This window comes from Gymnodraco acuticeps, unplaced genomic scaffold (assembly GCF_902827175.1).
Source record: "Gymnodraco acuticeps unplaced genomic scaffold, fGymAcu1.1, whole genome shotgun sequence".
Taxonomy (NCBI): Eukaryota; Metazoa; Chordata; class Actinopteri; order Perciformes; family Bathydraconidae; genus Gymnodraco; species Gymnodraco acuticeps.
The window spans coordinates 872,361-898,689 of NW_022991720.1; the positions used below are offsets into that span (position 1 = coordinate 872,361).

Below are 26,329 nucleotides of genomic sequence, written 5' to 3' on the forward strand. Positions count from 1 at the left end.
GAAGATTACTTCAGGAAATTGCGTCCATAACGTTTTCATTGTTACCAAGGTGGTTGCTAGGGACGCTGCTATCGATATTATTTCTGTTATGTTGTGTAACTGTTTAATGGTGTTATCTTTATTGCTACCCCCTTCCCCGTCAATGTATAGTGTTGGTCCACAGCGAAAACATATTAGTTTAACAAAATCCGCATCTAAAGATAGCCTACGTTATTTTCCCCTGTGCAATTCCAGTCTCACATCTCACAGCACATCGTCATTAACAAATAACGGAAACAGACCGAAAACATTGAAAAAAAATACAATAATACTTTATTCCGAGTGTGCTTGCTTTTCTCTTTGGAAGTCATCACATAACGGCATTGTAATACACGGTTCGGCTGCATTAAATAGTACATATCTGCCGTAGTTCTGTATTTATAGAGCCCTGATGAATAGACTTCTAGACAAACATGAGGAACTGAAAACGTGACGTGGATCATAAATATATCAGCCATTAAACAACATCTTACATTTATTTTTCACACAATACGTCTCCTTGCAGTATCAACACTAATTCGGCTGACTTTTATATTTGATCCAATTGGTAGATAGGCTGTATTTACACCATAACGGTGCACAGCTGATATAAAGGGACACCTAGTGGTTAAAGCATGTTATTGAATTTCATTATTTTTATCATTAGATATTAATAGGATCCCTATAAAGTATATTCATTACTCGTTATTCTCTACTAATAGTCCATTAAAGACTGTATATAATGACTATTTTGCACATCCCTTTCAAGATTTCAAGATTTTCTAAGGTTTATTGACATATCATATAGGCCTACACAACTATGGTGTAGTTATGCATTGAATGAAAAACTTGGGTCGCAGGTTCCTCAATAGTGCATTACAAGACATCTATCAATATTTGTGCGTACCTCCAGCAATGTTAACTATGTTGAAGCACTTATTTTAACTGATATTATACATATGTATTATACTCTTATAAGATGTATGTAGATATTTCATCTCCGACCTTGTCAGGTATTGAACAATCAATAAATAAAGAACACAGAATTGTTGAATATAAAACACAGAATTTGTGTGATTATACTAAATGATTTACAAATAAACACCACTGCATATTTAACTGTTACACATGCTGATGTAACGCAAATGTTCCAACTTGAGATCAATAAAGTATATCTTATCTTAAGCTGATCGATGGCTACTGCCATATTTGTAAAATGTGCCTCTGAACCTTAACAAGTGCATGTTTCAGGCTTATCAATTAATGTAATGTAATGTAATGTTATCAATTAACAACAGGGGTCACAAACATAAGACCAGCTGTTAAATAAAGCTCTTCTGACCTTAGCTGGCATGTGTGTATATATATATTAATGCTGCCCATTATGGGCACAAGCAATTTTCACCCATTTATTAATTATATGTTTTAAATGTGAGTGTTTCCTATCCCCTAAACCTCCAGGGATGTACACAGTTTAATACTGGCAACTTCTTATTATGGGAAATACGAAAACGTCTTTTAAAACTACAACTCCCAGTAGAGACGTGCCATAGATACAGAACATGTTGCGAAACAGAATAGCCAGCATTTGTAGTTCTGGGGACGGGGTGGGGGAGGGGGGGGACGCGGTGGACCCGTTCAAATCCAGTTTTGGACAGTCTGCGTGGTTCCATCCCATTTCAAGTGCTGTTCGAGGCTCGGCGTAACCCTCGGAGCACACTCTCCAATCACAGAGCTTGAGGACTATCACGGGGTTTGTCAAACAGAGCACATGGTGTAGTCCAAACGATAGCTGGGGATTCTGGGTAGTGTAGTGTCTTCTGCCATCCTTTACTCAGAAAAAATATGTGTTTCTCCGAATCGAAGGGGAAAAATACAAAAGCATTGCACACAATTTAAACCAATCAATGTTGTGTAATTAACAAGGATAATCTGGTGTTTTTTAGTCGATGAGTAGTGCAGATATCACTGTAAAATCAATCGACAGTAAGAGGAATACTTACTTCCGGGTGTACAATTCTCCGTTATCCAATGAGAATGGACGCTCACATTGCCTTTAAGGGCAGCCGACACAAACGAATGCCGTGCTTCCATGAGCCTCTATAGAAGCATATGGACATCCCGGAAAGCTGAAAATGGACGCTAAGGCCCCCCCCCTTGCGTTGAAAATGGACGCTAAGGCCCCCCCCCTTGCGTTGGAAAAAGCCGACAGGGAACTTGACATAACGTCAACATAGGCCGACCTGGGAGTGAGGATGTGTTGGTTTTGATTGGCTGACGCTTCCACCGAAGCTTCAAAAGTTGAACATTGCTCAACTATTGCAGCGAGCAACGCGAGCAATGCGCAGCGACGCTCCCACAATGCAGTTCGGCGAAGCATGAAGCTTCAACGCACGCCGCTGTGTGGACGGGCCGTTAGGAATATATTGTAATGAAGTGCACACTGACCTGAGCTCCAGGGGTCTTTTTGTTCTCCTCCATGCTGCTCTCAGTGCTCCTTCTCCGGCTGTGTCTCTGAAATAATCAACACAACTACAGCTGACACAAAACAAGACAACTCAATACAACCGACAGACACAGCAAAACAAATCTACAGCTACTTCGTAGGGTCATAACAGAGGTGAGAAGTAACTAAGTACATTTACTCAAGAACTGTACTTAAAGGGGACCTATCATGCAAAATGCACTTTTGTACGTCTTTTATACATGAATATGTGTCCCCGGTGTGTCAGGGAACTCATCAAGTGTCAGAAAACACAACCCTCTCTCTTTTCCTCCATACCCAAATCTCTAAAAAAAACAGTGCTGCAAAGGATCTGATATAGACTGATCCAGATCAGTCAAAGGTCTTCTTTGTTATTTATTGAGCTTTAAAACCAATGAATAATGACTCTATATAATCATATAAGAATAAAACACGGAGGACGAAGATCTCTTTTTCTCCCCCTCTTCTGAGAACCCAGCAGCTGATCTCAAAGCATGCTCCCCTCTCCTGCAGGGGGGCGTGGTCAGCTGCAGCTCACAGAATCAGCCCCCTAAAAAAACAGGGCTGGAAAGAGTAAATAGAGCGAAATGAGGCATGGCTAAAATGGACGGTTTGGTATTTTGAAAAAAAAACTATATTTATATACTTTATATAGGCATGGCCCTACAATATATTGTTCAGATATAGCATAATAGGTCCACTTTAGGTACCATTTAGAGGTACTTTGACTTTACTTGAGTATTTCTATGTAATGCTACTTTGTACATTTAGAACAGTTCAGAGATAAATGGTGTACTTTTACTCCACTACATGTGTTTAATACCTTTAGTTATTTTAAAGATCTGGATGAATGATGTGAAATATAATCAAGTGTTAAATCAGACTTTAGTTCCACCTGGAGTAAATTCACAAGCTACCCTGCAGTATACAAAGTCATTCAAACTAGCTGCACCTTTACCAGCTTTGAGAACACTTTATGATCAATCATTATAAAACATATATAATAACAAAATGTATTATCAGAAACACACACTCACTGAAGGATGTTACCTCTCTCTCTCTCTTCGTCCTGGTTCTTCAGTCTTTCTTCTCCTTGATAAAACACTGCCGTTAAACACACTAATCTCCCTTTAATGCCTTTACTTATGTTTACCGATCAGCAACGTTCTATAAAAAGCTACGAACAAAAAACGGGAGGCAACAAAAACACGGTTTAACGGATGAAAGCACGGATAAATCACCCTCCAAGGATAAACTAACTCTTTGTATGTGTTTTAAAAGTCTCTTGAAAACATTACATAAGATATAAAATCTGCATCAACGTCTGTTAGCAACGTATAGCTTCTGAGGACCGGAAGCTAGAAACGGACCACGGCAATGCATCATGGGGTTTTTCTTTAAACATCAGTTCACTGCCCCCTGTGGTGAAAAAATAGAAAAAACGAACGCTATTAAAATAAATAATAATTAAAATATTAATAATAATAATAATAGATATATAAAGATTTTATTTAGACTTAGGTTTTCTGAATAAAAAATATGAGTATAATATGGGTGATAATTCAAACACTATAAACCTATCCGAGACTCAGAATGAGAAGGACCTTGGTGTGAATGTTGACAATACCCTGACATTTAGTGACCATATCCGTCGGGCAAGTAACAAAGCGAATGGTATCCTAGCAATGATTCGCAGATCATACACTTATTTGGACTCTGACGTAGTACGTAGTTTATACATCTCTCTTGTACGGCCACTCCTCGAGTATGGGAATGTCGCTTGGTCCCCCATGTACAAAAAGGATGCTGAGCTCATCGAGAAAATACAGAGAAGGGCGACGAAGCTGGTTCCAGAACTAAAGGACCTACCATATCAAGAACGACTGCAAAGTCTTAAGATCCCGAGTATGTATTATAGAAGGGCGAGGGGAGATATGATCAAAGTGTTCAATTATCTCCACAACATCTACAAAACATCATGCCCACTACAACGGGATTATAACACCAGGACTCGTGGACACTGCCTCAAGTTGAAGAAACAGTACTCAAGACTGGCTATCCGCAGCAACTTTTTCAGCCTGCGTGTGGTTGACTTGTGAAATGATCTGCCAGAAAGCGTTGTCACATCCAAGACGGTTAACTGTCTCAAATCCCGCCTCGACCACTACTGGTCAAACATCACCTTCACTTAGTTTGGACTATGTGACTGTTGCCAGCATCCATAGTAAATAAATAATCAGTGATCTACTCATTTATTTATGAGCAACTAAAAGGCCTTAGGCCTATTACAGCCGTATCCTATTGATTGATTGATTGATTGATTGATTGAAAGATGAGACGGGTCAGACGGATTTTAAAAATTGTGTAAAATGTTTTTGTTTGTAATAATATTTTTTTATAATGATTGATTGATTGAGTGTTATCAAAGCTGGTAATGGTGCAGCTAGTTTGAATGACTTTGTATACTGACAACTAACCGAGGGACGAAACAATTATTGGACAAAAAATTAAAAAAAATTAAAAAAATTCATTAGGACTTAAAAATAGTTAAATAAAATAATAATGAAAGATATACAAATCTTGGAAAAAATAATGTTTGTGATTGAAAACACTATTATTAATATAATAGTGTTTTCAAATAACAAATATAATAAAATAAGAGGTAAAATAAGAAAATAAGAAAAAGAAAAAAATTGTAAGAATAAAATAATGTAAAAATAAATAAATAAGAAAATAAGAAAATAACAATTAAATATATCAAATAAAAAAATTATATAATTTATAATGAAATCACAAAAACTACCTTGAAAAAATATATATAAAGAAATGTAATATAAAAACTATTTTTGACTAAAGCAATAATTTGTTTCAACTATTGTTATATTATATATATGTATTATAATATATTTATATTGAACGCTTTGCATCATGGGATTTTAGTATTTATTTTTCACAGCAATTCACTGCCCCCTTGTGGCGAAAAAATTAACGGTATTAAAATAAATAATAATTACATTAATAATAATAATAATAATAATAATAATAATAATAATAATAATAATAATAAATATAAATATGGGACTGGTATGACGGATTTAAACATTGGGAAAAATGCTTTGGTTTGTGATAATACATTTTATTATTATATATGTTTTGAATATAATGATTGATCATCTCAAAGCTGGTGAAGGTGCAGCTAGTTTGAATGACTTTGTATACTGCAGGGTAGCTGGTGGATTTACTCCAGGTGGAACTAAAGTCTGATTTAACACTTGATTAAATTTCACATCATTCATCCACATCTGTGAAGTAACTAAAGGTATTAAATACATGTAGTGGAGTATAAGTACACCATGTACCTCTGAACTCTAGTGGAGTAGAAGTATAAGGTAGCTAAAGTAAAGTCTAAGTTTCTCCAAATTGTACTTCAGTACAGTACTTGAGTAAATGTACTTAGTTACTTAACACCTCTGTTAAAGATACATGTAAAATGATCATAAAATCACTCAAATAGGATGCAATAGCGTATTTAGTTTAGTTATATTTACTAACTTTTACTAAATAATGTCAGAAAGTGTTTCCATCACCCACAGAAATGCAACTTGCTTTTTGCTGAATTTGAAATTCATTAGCCTACTTACATCCAAACAGTCTGTGTACATTCCTCTCATATTCTGTTTGTAAACTAGTGAACAGAAAAGGAACTGCAAAGGGTTTTAGAGTTTTTAGTTTTTACCTTAATGACCAAAATATCTTTGAGTGAGAGGAGGGAGGGACCTCTCGGAAGTAATTACCAAACAAGATCCTTCGTCTGGTAAAAGACCCTCGATGGCAGAGGAAGGTTTTGGCTATTGATAAGAAGAGTCTTAAAGAGGGCGGGATCAGGGATTAGTCAAAGATATTCAAGACACATTTTGAAAACAGAAAATGAACGAACATAGCTGAAGGCAAAATATATGAACAGATGTATCAAGAAACAGATCCTATCTCCATATCTAATGAACTCTGGAAAAAGTGGTGTTTTAAACTATAACATTCATGACAGGGGAATGAACCGTGGGCTCCGTAAACAGAACCAAGTCTTAGACCTCTAGTCCACGATGAAGAGTTTTAGATATATGAAACACAGGTGTTGTCTGACAATAAACGCACCAAAAAAAGCAGTTTTAACCTTGTGATCACGATGAAATAGTGACATTGTGTGGCATTGCTTTTGATTGAACTGTCAAATATTAAAGCCTTAACAAAGAGACAGATGTTCTGGGTGGTGAACCCCAGGCCCCTGCATGTAAAAACAATTCTTAGACCACTAGACCATTGTGAAGAACTCTGTATGACCAAAAAACAGATCTTGTTTTAATCTCGTCATGAAAAACACTTTGAAAAGCGACGTTTTCAACTATTAAATCCTTTGAAAACGCACATTAGACACAAAATAAATGTTGACTTGAAAACATGTGGAAATATAGTATTGTGGCACTGCTTTTTACATTACTGAACTGTGTTACGGTCTCTGCCTTCTATCTGCTCATTAATCTGTCTGTGAGCGTTTCCAGCTGTGTGTGATATGTAAATGAGCTGTGCAGTAGCCCTGACGTCATTGGCTGCCCATCCTCTGGTCCGCCCCCGAAGACTGCGATAGAGTGGCAAAGTCACGCCCATCTACTTCTGCCCCATGGGACCTTATTTCTGAAAAATTATGCATTGAAGTCAATGGAGAGAGAAAGATTATCTTTCGATCCCGTTTGAATTGTGCCACGAATTACACATATCAATCAATCAATCAATCAACAACTTTATTAATCCCGCAAGGGGCAATTGGTTATGAGCAGCAGCTTATGTCATGAACACAGGCAGGAACATACAAGAAGAAAACACACAGATACACCCGGGAGCACAGATGTGAATAATTCTAATTTACACTATAAATAGTTCAAAGCATCACAATAATAAATAAATAAATAAATAATCTAGTTAAAAGCCTTTCAAGAATTTAAAAGTTTGAGTGCAGAAGGGATGAATGATTTAGAAAAGCGATTAGTCCTTTGAGCAGGTAGAGCATATCTTCGCCCTGATGGCAACAGACGAAATTCATGTGAAAGAACATGACCTGGAGAGTTCAGAATGCGCTCTGCATATGATGTTTGTCAATCTTAAAAAATAATTTCCATGTAAAAAAAGTCACATGTGACGTGACGGCCGTCTTGGTGTGTGGTGCGAGACGGGAGATGTAGTTCATTGAGCGGTTTCACACAAAATAAAGTGTTACTTCACATTTTTACTACACATTTCAAAAAATTTGACTTGCAAAATTAACGTTGGCACATTTCACTTCTTTCTTTCAGAATGAGGTGAAAAGTATTAGAAGAGGTGAACATCACTCCAAGTCTGGGCATGTTGAGAGCTGTACATACACAAAAGGGGAGTTAGTCGGTTCCGTAAGAGCCAGCATGCGGGACCGGGATTCTGGGATTTGTAGTCTTTCTAGTTGCGTAGTTTTCATAGTCTTATATTTCAACAGTTTTACGACAAACTGTGACTTTTTTGACATGGAAATTATTTTTTAAGATTGACAAACATCAAATGTGTAATTCGTGGCACAATTCAAACGGTATCAAAAGATAATCTTTCTCTCTCCATTGACTTCAATATATACTTTTTTCGAAATAAGGTCCCATGGAGGTCCACCGGAAGGGGAGGGACTTCGCCACTCTATAGAGAACCGCAGTGACGCGTCTTAAAACCCGGATGTAAACTCTTTCCGGTTCCTTCGTCAAAAACGCAATGCAATTTCTCCATAGGATTTTGGAAAATAGCTCGAAATAAGGTCTGTGGTTGACACACATTTAAGAGACGGATCACGTTTTGTTCAGCTGGATAATATCCATATGTCTACCCTACTTTTATAATTTTCGAAGCATAGATCTAGTCGCCAGAAGCAAAATGCTAACGTTATGCTATAAAGGAACTACAGCAGGGTCGCTGCTTCAACGTCACGCCAACTTAAGATCCATATTCAAACATACAGATTGTAAATGGTACGAGTTGAAGTGTTTGTTTGAACAGTTTCTAGGAGGCAGGTACTTGCTTTCAAGCAGAACAGGGCAAACAAACTTAGCGGGAGTGTTTTACGTGTTCGGTGTAATGACGTACAACGGCCTGGACAACTTCTGTAGTCCTATTCAGCCACTTGTTGACAACCATCATTTTTCAGACACGTAAACCTTTCAAAAATCACCAGCGGGTTCACTGATGTATTTAATGTCGTAGAACAAAACGTGATCTGTCTCTTCAATTTGTGTCAAACACAGACCTTATTTGGAGCTATTTTCCAAAATCCTATGGAGAAATTGCATTGCTTTTTATCGAAGGAACCGGACGTGGTAAAAATGCTAACTTACTTCTGGGTTTTAGGATGCGTCACTGCGGTTCTCTATAGGAGCTGATGGACCAGAGGTCCTCCAATCCCTGCGCACATCCAGCGCACACCTTCGACGAGACGACTTCAAAGCCGGTCGACTGTGATCACTCTGGAGGCTCTGTTGTGGGACTCTGGTCACTTTCACTTTTCCATGGTACTGTGAGAGGACATCACTGTATTCGCTTGTAAGTTACATCCGCAGGGAGATTCGGTTCAGTTGGATCACAAAATGTAACGCAATGGGAATAGGTAACTAGTAACGTTATTAGTTACCGCAAAAGGTAGTTGCGTTATAGTAACGCGTTAGTTTGTAATGTGATAGCCCCAACACGTGGTTAAATGTGTGTAAAGTAGTGTATTTTGCTTTAATAAAACATGTTGATCACCAAAAAAAAGGGTCATTTTGCGAATCTCAGTCTGCTGTTGACTCGTGCATGACGACGAGTCTGCTGTGTTTTGCACAGTGAGTCAGTATTTGCGAATCTCTGAGTCTGCTGTTGACTCGTGCATAATATAGCCGCGGGTGCTGGATGAGGGGCAACAACATGTTTCCCGGCCGCAGCTATGCTCGTGCACATGACGAGTTTGGATCTCTGGATCTGCTATGCAATTACGGTTAGGAGCCGTTAGGAGTCCCCACGAGTCTGCAGGAAGTTTCACTGATCCGCATCCCCTCCCCTGAGCCAAATGATAACTTCTGGAAGCTATCCTACTTGCTAAAGGGTAGGCAGATGGACTGGGGTACGTTGTAATGTTATTTTACATGTTATAAAGAGAGTAGCGAGTGACACAATTTATAGTTTTAATTTATACGTCACACCAGTTGTAGGACTCAAAGGACTAGGGTTAATGGAGAGGGGAGACTCGTCACGACCAGCACATTTCTAGGATCCGGGTTAATGATCCAGATGAATCAGGACTTGCCCATCTCTAGTGAACAGACGTCTCTCGCTACTTGCTCTTCGTTCGTGTATAAATCGGTTAACAGTGGTCTGTGTTTGGTAGTGTTGATGTGATTAGATGTGACTAGAGTATCTTAGCCTTTACGTTGGCTGTAGTATTTAGTTTAGCTGTGGTTTTCTCCTTTCCATTAGTTGGTACCACTGTGATAGTGAGGGTTATTTTGTTTATTATGTATATTCCTTTGTAGTTAAGTAGGCTCATTTAATAGAGTCCTGTAGTGCCGAGAGATAGGGAGTCAGAGGCGGTGCAATGAAGGTGGAAAAGGGAACTTTATTTAAGAGCTGTTGTCCGGTTGCAGTCCGGGAAGAAGAGAGTGAAGTCAGGAGGGCACACAACATTTATAGAAAACACATAACATGTCCGTGTGGGAACAATACCCCCAACTGTAGTTCCATGTATGAATTATGTCCCAGTGTAGTAAATAGGTGGTCACCACACAAGCCCCCCCCAGAATTAAAAAAATCATGGCAAAAAATCCTCGCGTCCGTGGAGGAAGCACCACAGGGGCCGAGGAGGGCCACAGGAGAGGGTAGGGGCCCTAACGAGGGCGAGGGCACCCCACCAGGGTAGTAGGTGTCGTGGCGAACCCAGCAGGAAAGAGCGCTGCCTGGCCGCAGGTGAAGGCACGGCGGCAGCGGGACTGAAATCTCCAGAAGGACGGAGCGGTATCCCAGGGAGGGAGGAGCAGTCACCCCGGGAGGAAGGAGCGCAACCCGGCCGCAGGCAGACGCACAGCGGCGGCGGGCACGAAGTCCTCGGCAGGCGTTGAGGTATCCCCGGAAGACAGGAGCAGTCTACCCGGGAGGAAAGAGCGCAACCCGGCCGCAGGCAGACGCGCAGCGGCGGGAACAAAGTCCTCAGCAGGCGTTGAGGTATCCCCGGGAGGAAGGAGGGCAACCCGGCCGCAGGCAACCCGGCCGCAGGCAGACGTGCAGCGGTGGCGGGCACGAAGTCCTCAGCAGGCGTTGAGCTATGCCCGGAAAGCAGGAGAGCATCCCGGCCGCAGGCAAACGCCCAGCGGCGGCGGGCAAGAAATCCTTGGCAAGCCTTGAGGTATCCCCGGGAGGCAGGAGCAGTCTCCCCGGGAAGAAGGAGCCGTGGACAGATGAGAGGCCAGACAGGGTCCCGGAGCGCGCCACACATGGGCCGATGGAGCATGGGCGACATCCGGAACTGTCGAGGCGAGACGGGGTCCAGGAGTGCGCCACCCAGGCGCCGATGAAAACGTGAGTGGCGTCTGGATATCCCCGGAAGGCAGGAGAGGCCAGACAGGGTCCCGGAGCGTGCCACCCACGGGCCGATGGCAGCATGGGCGACGTCCGGAACTGTCGAGGCGAGACGGGGTCCAGGAGTGCGCCACCCAGGCGCCGATGAAAACGTGAGTGGCGTCTGGAACCGCCGTCGAGGTGGTGAAAAAAAGGTGAGAGTGTCCACACAAGGTCAACTGGCTGGTCGAACCTCCTCTCCGGCACTGGAAAAAAAATTGTTAACAGTCAGATGTTAACAGAAATACGTCGACAGCCGTTAACAGCTAACCGTTAGCCGCTAGCTGGCAGCCATGGGTAGCTGCTAGCCGTCGTTAGCCCCTCGTGGTTAGCTGCTAGTCGTCGTCAGCTAGCGCAGCCGGGACGTGCAGCCGCACGCCCCGAAGAAACAAGCCCACGAGGTAGCAATCGGGTTGCTGGTCGACCCAGCAGGTCGTGCATCGTCCCCCTGTTGGATAGAAGGCTGATGCAGGAATGGCGAGCAACGTCCCCAGCTCTTCTGCGGGGCGCGCACCGAGCCTCAGTCCGCGTGCCGATGGCAGCCACTAGGCCGCAAGGTGAACCTCGAAAAGTCCTTTAGAAAAGAAATCCCGCTCCACAGAAGTGAAACTACACAATCTTTAGTTCATAAAAAAGAACGAGTCATGCTTATCCACCAAAAAAAATTTCGTCGCTAAAATTCCTGCCAATTCTTCTAGGCACGTAATTATTGGCTGAACTATTCCCTTCGAAGCGTAATAATATCTTGGTCCAAAGTCGTGCCACGGTTCATCACGTGATCGTGCTACACCAATTGGGTAGCTGCATATTGTCAACAGAAGTGAAAGATGGCGGCCGCCATGGTTTCATCGAGTAGCGGAGACGAGGAAAACGCACCAGAAAGTCTCAAAAAGTCAAAATTGTCAACACACAAACATTGTTACATGCATATTACGTCTGTGAAGCACGAAAAGGTTGATTATTTTACCAATACAAGATGGAATACGTACAGGACAAGCTTACAACGGTCGCTCGGCTTGAAGGGAGACTCTCGGAACGTGGTGGCTGAAAACCACAAGCACTGTCTTGATTTCGAGTTCGAAGATATTCCTGAGGACGCTGGCTTCCACCACACATGCTACATAAGGTTTACCGACACAAAGGCCATGACGAAGGTGGAAAGACGGCTCGCACGTGAGGGAGATCAAGACGTTAGGGAGGACCTTGAGGTCGAGCCCATCCCATCGACGTCTCGCAGCACGTACCGAAGCCAAACAGAGAAGCTACGATCAAGGTCAGGCCTGCCAATCGCAGGCTCTGGCCCCGTCCTTCCTGCCCTGTGCATTATATGCAAGATGAAGGAGAAAATGATCATCAAAGCAGGCAAGCGACAAAGGGATCAACTGTGTAAGGCTGAAACATTAAAAGCAGGTAAGCAAACCCCCTCCCCCACCCACACACCACACACACTACACACACACCACACACACACACACACACATTCTCTGTGGTTGAATAACTGAAAGGTACAATTATGTGTGAGAGATACGTCAACAAACTCATTGAGTTGTCCTTTTTTTCCGTTTAGGCAAATTGCAGAAAGCTGCTGAGAAGAAAGATGACCAAAGTGTTCTTTTACATATAAAAGACAAAGACTGTGTGGCTCTGGAGGTGCGGTACCACAAAAGCTGTTACAGTCAGTACACCATGTTTTTGCTGGGACCTGACAAACCAGAGACAGAACAGTAAGTTATTTCAACTTGGATTGCTTTACCTATTTGCACTACCACCAGACTGAAGTCCAGGTGTGTGTCGGCGATGGCTATATATATATATACACATACACATACTTAACATTATAAGTAAACATCCAATTTCCTTCTGTTATATGTGCACACAATCACAACACTTATTCATTTATCCATTTATTTACTTCTCATTCATGTGTTGTAGGGATGAGGCAATGTTTGATGCCAGTTACAAGCTGTTCTGTGAGAGGATCATCCGCCAGAGGCTGCTTGTCAACAATGAGGTGCTTAGAATGGGCCAGCTGAGGCAGGCCTTCATTGACATGGTGAAAGCAAACGAAGGTGTTGATGCTTCAAACTACAGGTAACTGCAATGTAATACAAGTCTTATTATTTATCATGTGCAAGGCCAGCTTTAAACAAAATGTGTATGACAGGCCTGTTTGGAGAAACCCCCATGATGTGTAGTGTGTAGTGTTGTTTGTGATGATGTGGGCCTTTATTTGGCTTCTTTGGTGTTAAATGTGCTGTATGGCAGATAGGTTCTAGTCTGTAATGTCTTGTATCACCTCCACCACTCTGCTTTTGATGGTACTCCTGTGACTCGTAATTGTCACTGTTTTGTTGTGTTACAGACAGGATCTGTTGAAGAAGAGGCTGGCTCAAGATTTCCCTCAGCTAGCGTTTCACATGCCCACCAAGCGCAACGTCTGCGAACTGGTTTTTGCTGAGACTCTGTCAAAGGATGCACTCGTGGACATGCTACCAGATCCATCCGGTACGGAAACAACACAGTCCAGTGAATTGAGCCAGACAGACAGCGACAATGAAACAGGGAGAACAAAGTGCCAAACAACACATGAGGACACAAGGACACTGTATACAGCAGCGTTGTTTTTGAAAAGACTGCTTAGTGACACTCCTGGCATGTCATGCCCATGGCCTCCCACTTCTGAAAATGTAAATGTCACTGAATCTCAAACTGTTGTCCCCATTGGACTATACAATCTGCTCAGCTGGATTATAGGTTCCACTGAGGAGCCAACACTGGATCATTATGTCAACATTGATGATGACGTACATTTGAAAGTGTTGTCTGTTTGTCAAGACATTGTGTACCTTGCTTCCAAGGGCCGCAAGCAGACACCCAAGTCCTTGGCTTTAGGTTTAACTGTTCGACATTTAACTGGATCATCACGCATTGTATCACTGCTTAACAGACTGGGACATTGTGCATCATGGGACACAGTTTTGAGTCTAGACACTAGCCTTGCCCAACTGACACTAGAAGTGTCACATCACTCATAGATACGTTTGTTTTTGGTACTAGAACAGAGTATAATCAGCAGGACTCTTTTAACCAGCTGAGGCAATCACAGCACCAATCAGCCGCTCCGCCCAGCCTGACACCAATCAATTATACTACATTACATGTCCTTCTACTGTTTTCTATGTCATACCTTTTATATTTGTAATAAATCTCGTTTTTATGGTTCATCAGTGTTGTTTTCATTTGTGGAGGGATGAATGAGTAAATAAATGAATCAATGGACATTGGTATAAGTAAGGCAAGGCAAGTTTATTTATATAGCACTTTTCAACACAAGGCAATTCAAAGTGTTTTACAAAAAATTAAAGACATTAAGAAAATGGCATTTAAAATCAGTCATTCAAAAGAAAAGCTAATAAAAGAAACATTAAAAGAAAAAATACATGGATAAAAGTTACAGTGCAGTCTAAGATATGAATAGTTCAATTAAAAGCAGCGACAAAAAGAAAAGTCTTCAGCCTGGAAGTACTGCATTTTATTGATCTAAATTACTTAACGTAACAAGTTAACCTTCTTCTTGGACGCAGAAATCAAGTCATGTTTATTTTAAGAGTGCATTTAACGTGTACAGGGTAACAACAGACAGACAAAAAGTCCTCAGTCTAATGGAATAATCCCAATGAACCTAGCGATGTGAACATGGCAGTCCAGGAATGATAGTTTGATAAATATGAGTTTGATATACTTTATTAATCCCCGTGGGGAAATTGTTTGTAGCTGGAGTTGGCTGATAAACGCAGTCAATGTTGATTCGATGGTCAACTCTGTTCCCAGATAGTAAAACCTCTCACAAATACCGCGTATATAACGCAAATACCTCGGACTTAGTGATGTATTAAGACATATGACAAAACATGACATAAAACAAGCATACAGCACTGTTTAGAATCCATTTGGTCTGGTTTAGCGTAACCATGGCGGCCGCCATCTTTCACTTCTGTTGACAATATGCAGCTACCCAATTGGTGTAGCACGATCACGTGACGAACCGTGGCACGACTTTGGACCAAGATATTATTACGCTTCGAAGGGACTAGTTCAGCCAATAATTACGTGCCTAGAAGAATTGGCAGGAATTTTAGCGACGATATTTTTTTTGGTGGATAAGCATGACTCGTTCTTTTTTATGAACTAAAGATTGTGTAGTTTCACTTCTGTGGAGCGGGTTGAAACGATAACAGGGTTCACCTTATGGCCTACACGGACGATTCCAAAAAATCCAGTGCATTTCGAGAAAAAAACATGCGTTATTTTTGCCGTGTTCGGGTCCGTCCCGGAAACTTCTCGAGACTTTGTCAGGGTCACCGGTGTAGTGCCGAGAGATAGGGAGTCAGAGGCGTGCAATGAAGGTGCAAAAGGGAACTTTATTTAAGAGCTGTTGTCCGGTTGCAGTCCGGGAAGAAGAGAGTGAAGTCAGGAGGGCACACAACATATTTAGGCCCTGGCCCTGTCTCAGGTCGACTATTTTCATTTCCTCGCTCCTCGGTCTCACCGGAAGTTGATTTGTCTGCGCCATCTTGAGTACCGTCCCATGGCTCTTATTTCTGCCGGAGGACCGAGGATCGAGGAGCGAGGAGCGAGTAGCGATAATGGAGGAGCGATAATCGAGGAACCACCAGTCCATCCTCCGATGAAATCCTCAGATAATCGCCCCGCCCCCTTACTGTGTATCACTCACTGATTGGACGATGCAGTGCATGCACTGATCTCATGCTTCTTGACATGAGAGCAGTTTCCCAACGGAGTGAAGAAAATAAATGAAACTCACGGGAGTCACTCCTCAGTCTATACTGTGTTTTGTTTCAATTCATGTATCATTTAGTTACAGATATGTGATATATCTGAACAACAAAGTGGTCAAAAATCATTTTATTCATTTGTTGGAAACATTTTCATGATCGCTTTTTTCGTTTTACATTTTCATTTATTGTCATTTCCATTCAGTCATTAAGTGCTATTAAAATGTTAATGTGCTACATATCCACATAAACAAACAAAGTGTGCAATCCAATGAATGTTAATCTAACATTTTTGATAGATAATATATCTCTTTTTCTTCTCTCAATTATTTTATTTCTATTGTGCACTCTAATCAATATTAATCAAACTATTGTTCGTTTATACATTTTAAGAATGGCGTTTATCTTTTTTGAGAATGAGTTTTTATTTTATTTTATTTATTGGGGTCTACAACAGATGATACAAATGTTTGTGTCAGTAATGTGTACTAACAGAGGCGGGGGTGTGTGGGAAGCAAGGATTTAATTTAACCGACCTGAGACGGGGCCATAGAAAACACATGTCCGTGTGGGAACAATACCCCCAACTGTAGTTCCATGTATGAATTATGAAACCCTTAGGTGGGGTAGTTCATTTCGGAGAAACCAGCACGAGCGCGCTAGAATTTGAAAATACACAGCCGGAACGTATCTGCCGCTTCCTTACAGAGCCCCTCCACCAACACACACGAACGCGCACATGACCAATGAGGGCACGAGATAAGTTTGTGCACAGATGGAAGGCTGACGGGCAGGTAGGCCATGCAGTCATTTTAGCCGGGCCCACTAAAATGATTGGTCGTGCTTTTTACTACGGCTTCCAAAGATGACATTTCTTTATGGATTTTTTGTCAAAGCATTTAATATATTAATTGCTATTGGGATGTTAAGAGCATTCCATGGAATATAACAAAAAAGTGTATCTCGAGCCGGTTTCTCAAACTTACCTACCCCACCGTTAACCAGAAAAAACCCGCTACTTCCTTACAGAGCCCCTCCATTTTATTTATTGTATTATTATTATTTTCTTATTAAAAAATGTATTTCATAATTTTCTTTAATTCATTTTATTATTTCAACATTTTTATTGTCTTGTTTTATTATTCTCAAAACAGAGGTTCAAACGACCGTAAACAGGAAACGTTTGGACATTTATCAAAACAGCAGCTGGGTCACATGATCTGTCGCAGGTCAGCTGACTGGATCAGACCAATAGAAACAGGTTAAAAAAAGGATATTAAATGTTGTCATTTTTAATAAAAACATCCATCAACACGAAGCCTCTTTTGTAATTGTCCAATAATGAGACAATTGTTGTCTTTCTTTAACTAGTAATCAGACTGCAATGCGATATTAAATAACGTCCCCGTCATAAAGTCAAGGGCAACAAATACTTCAGACATCTCCTAACACTTCTCCTGGTGGTTTCACTACATTAATAACATCTGTTAAATGAAAAAGGCTTTTGCATCAAGGGTTTTCTTTTTTAATTGCATTTGCTTAATTTGAGTGAATATTCTTTAAGGAACTAGTTTTTTTTATATAAAAACATTTGAAACAAATAATGTATTTAATTCTTATTTTTAGTTTTAGTAAAGATTTTATTTTCATATTACATTTCTTTATATATATATATATATATATATTTGTCCAAGTTTTTGTGACTTATTTATTTATTTTCTGTTTTTCTTATTATTTTATTTTCTATACATTTCTAATTCAATATTGTTTTCAAGTTTTATGTAAAAAAATGTGAAAACAATAATGCATTTAGTTCTTATTTTTATCACTCAGGGTTTCCAATGACATTATGCAGGTGATTGCGTGGTTCTGGTGTTGTTGGACCTGAGTGCAGCGTTTGACACAGTGGACCACGCCATCATGCTAGATAGACTCAGGGAGTGGGTAGGCATCTCAGGGTCTGCCCTCCAGTGGTTTGCCTCGTACCTCAGTGGGAGAAGTTTCTCCGTGGCGGTGGGCCCGTTCTCATCCCACAGCACTCCCCTATCCTGCTGCCTGCCCCAGGGTTCTGTTTTAGCCCCCCTTCTTTTGGCCCTTTACATGCTCCCATTAGGCCCCTTAATTAGCCAATTCAAGGGTGTCTGGTATCACTGTTACGCAGATGATATCCAGGTATATTTCTCTTTCAAACCCGTCAAAACTTTTAACACCCTCATTACATGTCTGAGAGGATGTCAAGCAACTTCCTACAGCTCAATGCATCAAAAATGGAATTCTTGATCTCAGCGGCTGATCGCCTCTCCGATCCTTTCTGCCCTGCACTGGCTCCCTGTCCATCTCAGAACCCAATGTAAGGTATTGGTTTACACATATAGAGCTGTCCATGGCCAAGCCCCCGCCTACATTAACAACCTTATCCACTATCACAGGACAACCCGTGCCCTGCGGTCTTCCGAGCAAGGCCTCTTAAGGGTGCCCCAAACCAGGCTAAAAACTAAAGGGGACCGTGCCTTTGAGGCGGTGGCCCCTATGGATTGAACTCCCACAGAAACTGAGAGCCTCTGTCTCAGTGGAGATTTTTAAGGGGCAGCTAAAGACTCAACTTTTCCGGCAGGCTTTTCCGACAGGCTTTTCGGGCGTTGGAGGAGGTGAGTTTGTAGCTTTTTTTCCATTGGTGTTTTATCCTATCTTTTACTTGCTGTGTTTTATGCCTTTTATTACAAACAAAAACATTTTTCCCAATGTTTAAAATCTGTCATACCAGTCCCAAGTTTATATATTATTATTTTAAGTATTATTATTATTAATAATAATGTAATTATTGCAGCTTAACGAGGCTAGCAGTTTAACCCTGGATATATAATATTTTATATATGGAATAACAAGGCTATAAGAAAACCATGGCTGAAACACGGCATAGTAAAACATTTCTTCATAGTTCAATGAAACACAAGAAAGTCCCCTCAGATGTTAAGACCTTTACAGATACATGCAGCTAAATATAACATTTTAACAGGTTAAGATACACAAGGAGGTAAAAGGTAAGACAATACCAAATGAAATACAGTGTTACGTTCCCTCCTAAACTAGGGGTACAAAGGGAAGTAACAAAATATAAAAATAACAGAGAGAGGAAACTGATTTGGCAAAATTAGTAGATAATGTTTAATTTTTTGAAAAGGAAGAAGGCTCACCAGCCAATTTACAAAACAAACTTAAGATGAACTGAGAACAACTTTCTCCTAAAAGAAAGTGACTGAAGTACTCCATGCACAAAGACAAACTGGAGCACATCTCCTAACAATGAACATGTTAAACTAACAGTTCTCACACAGAGACACCACACTACACATGCTGCACACGTCACACAAGCAGCCCAGGAGAAGGATTATGAAAACTAAATTATGATTTCTCTCAGAAAGATAAGACACAAGACAAGTGGATAGATTCAACAATATAAAACCCTATAAAATAAAGTGAACATATAGGTACAACAGAAATACAAATGTATAGTAATAAAAACGTCATCATTCTAATAAAGGTTAAACGATTAAAATATAAAGAAACCAACGTAAAAATAAATGTTGTTATTGAAATGGTTAAAAAACTAATATGAGATAAAACCCTTCCTATATCATAAATGAAACAATATAAAAGTAGGTAAATAATAAAGACTAAAAGACCATTTAAAGTGGGGGGTTGCTAATAAAAAGCTAATCTAAAGAGATGTGTCTTTAGAAGGCGTTTAAAAATGTCCACTGAGCCTCTCTGATATTTCCTGGTGTTCCACAGTTTGGGAGCGTAGTGGATAAAAGCCTCACCCATTTTCTTTTGGGGGACTTTAGGGATATTCAAAAAGCTGAGAAGGACCTCAGGGCTTGTCCAGGGACATCAAACGAGACTGATTCAGTGAATTGAAGTCTGTTAGTCAGACTTCAATTCAGGAAGACTCTTCAAATATAACAAGACATCAGGAGGAGGAAACAGCTAGCTTGGCTCTCATAGTTGTTCAAAACTATGCGATGTGGATTCGCTCGTGGAGTTTAAGGTTAGAACTTTGAGAAAACGTTTTCCCACCCTCTTAAAACCACTATGGTTTCTCTCCAGTGTGAATTTGTCGATGTGATTCGAGAGCATCTGATCTATTGAACGTTTTCCCACACTCTTCACAGCAGTACGGTTTTTCTCCAGTATGAATACGTTGATGTTTTTGGAGAGCATCTGATCTATTGAACGTTTTCCCACACTCTTCACACCAGTACGGTTTTTCTCCAGTGTGAATACGATGATGTTTTTGGAGATCACTTGATTGAGTGAACGTTTTCCCACACTCTTCACAGCTGTACGGTTTTTCTCCTGTGTGAATACGTTGATGTGATTTGAGAGTACCTGATGTTGTGAATGTTGTCCCACACTCTTCACAGCTGTACGGTTTTTCTCCTGTGTGAATACGTTGATGTGATTTGAGGGCACCTGATGTCGTTAATGTTGTCCCACACTCTTCACAGCTGTACGGTTTTTCTCCTGTGTGAATACTTTGATGTCTTTTGAGAGCACCGCATGTCCTGAATGTTGTCCCACACTCTTCACAGCTGTACGGTTTTTCTCCTGTGTGAATACGTTGATGTCTTTTGAGGGAACCTGATTCCCTGAATGTTTTCCCACATTCTTCACAGCTGTACGGTTTTTCTCCTGTATGAATACGCAGGTGGCTCTTTAAATGTGAAGGTGTTGTAAAGGATTTGTCACATTGCTGACATCTGTGACGTCTCCCTCTTCCTTTCGGTTTCTAGAACAGACGGACAAAGAAAGAGAGAAAGTCAATCTAAAAAGCATAAATACAGTTAACACAATAAAAACTCTTAATATAAACCTTGGGTTAACGGAATACTACTTTTACTAACTCTTTGTGTTAATTATATTTGTATTATATTAGATACAACAGCATCATTCTAACCACAGTATATACCAGAGGTGGGGGGCTCGAATCACATGACTTGACTCGAGTCGCATATTTTTTTACTTGAGACTTGCTTGACTAACATTAATAAAAGACTCGACTTTAAATATTTGTTTTGGTATTGTACGAAGCCCCTAAAGGGCAATGAAAAGAAAAAGCATGAAAAAGTTACCGGTGCGCCAAGTAGAAAGTGGAACGCACAGGAAACAGACGTTTCATCATAGACTGTTATGTTTATTTGGGGAAATGGCAGTGCATATATTATTTGAGATATATTTTGAACTCGGACTTCCTTTTAGGGTAAGTCATTTCGGCCAGGGGTGTAAAGGTATTTGTTTAAGCACCGGATCGGCAAAACAGGAGAGTCTGTGAACCAGTCTGCCTTCATCTATGAATTCATGTCTGTGACTCTCACAGTATCTGCGGCCCACAGCAGTTTTATAGAAGGAAAACCTCCTTCGCTTCATGAAATCTCTGCAGCACCAGGTGGCAGTAACTTTTAATTTTAAATAAATAAAGTATTGGCTTTCAGAATATGAAACTTTTATTTCCAAAATCACACGATAAATACATTTTTGAAGCTTGTAAAGGGAAGATGACCGGCACCTCTCACTCGCGCTCTGCTCTTCCGCAGCGCCGCCCCCCCCTCCCTCCGACTGAAATTATGAATGTAAGGCGTATAGTAATCATAGATAACACGGCAGGGTCCATTACAGTTTGTTTTAATCTGATTTCAAATAAACAAAGTCTTGTCTTTCAGAATATTAAACTTGTTTCGGCAAATTCAGATGATAAATACAACTTTGAAGCTTGTAACGGCATAATTAGAAGTGGAGAACGGAGTAACTTGACGTCACAGCAAAAATACACAAACACACACACAAACTCGCGAGCTTCCCCCAGACCAGTAATCCATAGTGCTGTAGCGACGCGTCGACGACTTCAAAATATCGCTGACGACATATTTCCGCGTCGACGCGTCGCTACACACACGTGGGTCACCCAAAGCAACAAACAGTTCGCAATCGCTCTTCAAACACAATGGAGACTGAAACGGCTACCACCTCCTCCTCACAGGATTGCGCACGAAGCCCCCAAACGAAAACATCTCGCCCTAGGTCTTCATAAGCATGGGAATATTTTAAAGTTAGTCCAAAACGCAAAGATATTTATATATTTATATCTCACTGAGACTGCTGCATTACATTACATTACATTGCATTTAGCTGACGCTTTTATCCAAAGCGACTTACAATAAGTACATTCGACCAGGAAGACACAACCTTGAAGAAAACAGAATCATATAAGTATATCAGGTTTCATAGAGCCAAACATTTCAAGTGCTACTCAACTGGCTTTAGGTAATCCAGTCCTTTATTAGTATAAAAGTGCTTCGTTAATCGTTCTAACGCTCGAAGTGGAGTCGAAAGAGATGAGTTTTCAGTTTGCGCCGGAAGATGTGCAAGCTATCTGCCGTCCTGATGTCAATGGGGAGCTCATTCCACCATCTTGGAGCCAGGACAGCAAACCCACGTGTTTTCGCCGATGGGAACTTGGGTCCCCCTCGCAGCGAGGGCGCAACGAGTCGTTTGGCTGATGCAGAGCGTAGTGCACGCGCTGGGGTGTACAGTTTAACCATGTCCTGGATGTAGGAAGGGCCAGATCCATTCGCAGCACGGTAAGCAAGTACCAGTGTCTTGAAGTGGATTCTAGCAGTTACCGGAAGCCAGTGAAGGGAGCGGAGGAGCGGAGTGGTGTGGGAGAATTTAGGAAGATTGAAAACCAGACGAGCCGCTGCATTCTGGATGAGCTGCAGAGGTCGGATGGCACATGCAGGTAGACCAGCCAGGAGGGAGTTGCAGTAGTCTAGGCGTGAGATGACGAGAGCCTGGACCAGAACCTGAGTCGCTTTCTGAGTCAGCTGGCGACTGCATAGCCTAGCAGAAGCAGCAGCTAGCTGTGGTGGCTACCATTAGCAGCTAGCATTTGCTCTCCGATTTTTACATAAAATGGAATTATGGATTATAAATTCAATCATTTTTGTATACATAGACGTTAAAAACCTATGGATTAACCGATTCAGCCGCGTTTTTTCTCATTTTATTGGCATTGAACACGTCTTTTGATCAGATTACGGTGGTGAGACGATCTCCTGAGAAGCTCTGTGAAGGTACGTGTTGTGATGACTGTATTTGCTTCCCCTGTCGCGAGTCCGGATCACTCAGTGATGATACTATATACCTACATAATCTGTGGAGTCTCAGCTTTAATCGGATATATTGTATGTGCAGCTATGATAAGTAGTAAGGGTACTTTTATCTTGAGTTCTGTGCCAATGTCCGTTAGCAATTTTCGCTCAGGGGTCATTTAGATGCTTCTTATGAGACTTGTGTTTTGTTTTGGTAAACATGATTTATATCGTCAGTTAGCTGAGATTATTTCCGTTAATCTGGTATAACACATTAATAGGTTCTAAAATATTAAGATCCCCTGAGACACAGTATCGTGAAAAAAAAAAGTTTTACATTACGTTTTTTATGAATTGAACAACAGAAAAATAATCGTTAGATTAGTCGACTAATCGATCAAATAATCGCCCGATTAATCGTTTTCAAAATAATCGTTTCCCCCCAGCACTATCCAAACCAAAATATCTTCCCTCCGTAGTATTTGGATCATTTGCTCCGCTAATAATCAATCAGATCGATGGATTCCAGAGAAGAGGAACATTTGAAGGCCGTTCTCTCAAAATGATGACTCTGTGACAGTCATTATATAATGTGACATATTTTGCTTAATATTTGGAGTACAAAAACAATCATGATATCATTAGAAAGCTAGGAATATCCTCTTTCCAACAGTGTATACAACTCAAAATGTGTCTTCGGGTCAATGTGACTGATTTCGATAGAGCAGGTCACATATATAGTTTGTGCATGTTTGTAGTCGTTCTAACACTTATCGATATGGAGAAAATGTGTAATCACATTAAAATAGTTTTTTTAATTATGTAAACACACACCAAAAAATAACCATTAACCTGCCTGGGCCGCAACAGCGTCTGAGGACTTTATAACATGTAAGAAACTATGAATGTGTCATACCCACTTAACAAGAAGAAACTCAGCTAACTGACGATATGAAATATTTTTACTGAAACAAAACCCAACTCTAACACCGAGTCTCTGAATCAGCAGTAAGCGAAAGAGTGCTAACGCACTTAGCACATAACTCATCAACATCAACTTCCTGGGCCAGCGAATCGTAGAGACAAGCTGCCCATATTTAAAATTCAAAATTCAAAAAATAGTTTCGGGGCCAAGGCAGTAAACCTAGGGGAAACACTGAATACTGACACATAACTTTTTTATTGTTTTCTTTCTTCTTGTTTGTCAGTCATCCACATCAATCAGAAGCCATTGTTAACCAATCAGAAGTGGCCCATGATAGTGATAGACAGATTGATCCAATCACCTGCCAAGTATTTTTGAAAGTGCCTGCCCTTTCCAAATGGCTTCAAATAGAGCTTTCCTAGATGGTTTGGTGAATCAAACCATCTGAGTCAGGTTAGTAATGCTCACATGTTTTACATCTATTACAGGGTGAATCTTAAACTGAAGCTTGACTTTAAAGCAACCCAACGGAAGTTTCATGTAAGTTTAGTTCTTTTGCTCGCAGCTCGGGCTGCGGGGTGCTAGAGACGGGAGCACTTTGATACGACCTTCCTAGCCGGAGATATAGCCGCATTTTACAATAAACTTCCGCTGGGTTGCTTAAAAACAAATATTGCAAATCAAATCGCAATATCTGTCAGAAAAATAGCAATTCGATTATTTCCCCAAATCATGCAGCCCTACTTTTCATCTATGATCGTGTCTGTTCTGCAGTACTGCAATGCGACCTGGTACAAGTCCAATCCAATCCACTTTATTTATATAGCAGAGTTTAAAAACAGAGGGTTTGCCAAAGTGCTTCACAATGAACATAACATTATAATAAAATATAATATTACACGAATAGATAAAAAGCACACATAAGAAAAGATCAAAAAGCACACATAAGAATAAATACAAGGCACATAAAGGCTATGGACAGACAGTAAAAGCATACAAATAGGTAAGACATAGCTCAGACTGACTGGTAAGCGAGGGAAAAGAGGTGGGTTTTTAGGCGGAGAAGGAGCACTGAGAGCAAGTGTTTGTCAACAGCTTTCAAATCAAAACTGCTCCACCTGTTAAAAATCTGCTCAAAGATTGTTGGTCCCACCCTGTCAGAGACTTTCTGACTCAGCAGACCATAAAAACCTGAGAGGCTGTCCAACAACATCATCTGGGACCCAAAGCATGCTCTGAACAGAGAATATGAACTGCTGCCATCTAATGGAGATTCAATAAAGTCAGACTGAAGCATCCTTTGTGCTCCAGTCAGTCCTCTCAGTAAATACAGAGCTGAATCCAGATCAAAAGCACACTGAAGGCTCTTTGAGCAGGTTGTCTCTCACTGATCCTGCTGTTATGTTACATGTTTGTTGTTTGTTTTTCATGTATTGTCTTGATATTTAGATATTTATTTAGATAACAACCTGTCCTTCACTGCAAACATCGCTGCTACAACCCACTGCTGCAGATACACGCTTTACAACATCAGGAAGATACATCCCCAGCTGACACAGAAAGCGACTCAGGTTCTGGTCCAGGCTCTCGTCATCTCACGCCTAGACTACTGCAACTCCCTCCTGGCTGGTCTACCTGCATGTGCCATCCGACCTCTGCAGCTCATCCAGAATGCAGCGGCTCGTCTGGTCTTCAACCTTCCTAAATTCTCCCACACCACTCCGCTCCTCCGCTCCCTTCACTGGCTTCCAGTAACTGCTAGAATCCACTTCAAGACACTGGTACTTGCTTACCGTGCTGTGAATGGATCTGGCCCTTCCTACATCCAGGACATGGTTAAACCGTACACCCCAGCGCGTGCACTACGCTCTGCATCAGCCAAACGACTCGTTGCGCCCTCGCTGCGAGGGGGACCCAAGTTCCCATCGGCGAAAACACGTGGGTTTGCTATCCTGGCTCCAGGATGGTGGAATGAGCTCCCCATTGACATCAGGACAGCAGATAGCTTGCACATCTTCCGGCGCAAACTGAAAACTCATCTCTTTCGACTCCACTTCGAGCGATAGAACTATTAACGAAGCACTTTTATACTAATAAAGGACTGGCTTATCTAAAGCCAGTTGAGTAGCACTTGAAATGTTTGGCTCTATGAAGCCTGATGTACTTTATGATTCTGTTTTCTTCAAGTTGTATTTTGTTGGTCGAACGCACTTATTGTAAGTCGCTTTGGATAAAAGCGTCAGCTAAATGTAATGTAATGTAATATTTGTTTATGTTGATGTTACACATGGAGCTGCTGTGATGCAAG

The 26,329-nt window shown here is 41.0% G+C and overlaps 1 protein-coding gene across 2 annotated transcripts in view; it reads right to left on the reverse strand.

The window, feature by feature from the left end:
• LOC117534737 (zinc finger protein 678-like) overlaps nt 1–26,329 on the reverse strand; it is a 40,830-nt gene that overhangs the window by 11,712 nt on the left and 2,789 nt on the right. The window contains exon 3 of one of the 2 annotated variants that reach the window (XM_034198984.1): nt 2,467–2,532. In XM_034198984.1, coding sequence (XP_034054875.1) covers nt 2,467–2,532 — 66 coding nt within the window. Of the gene's footprint in view, nt 1–2,466; nt 2,533–19,093; nt 20,738–26,329 lie in introns of those variants that run through there. The other variant, XM_034198985.1, reaches the window with a different exon arrangement.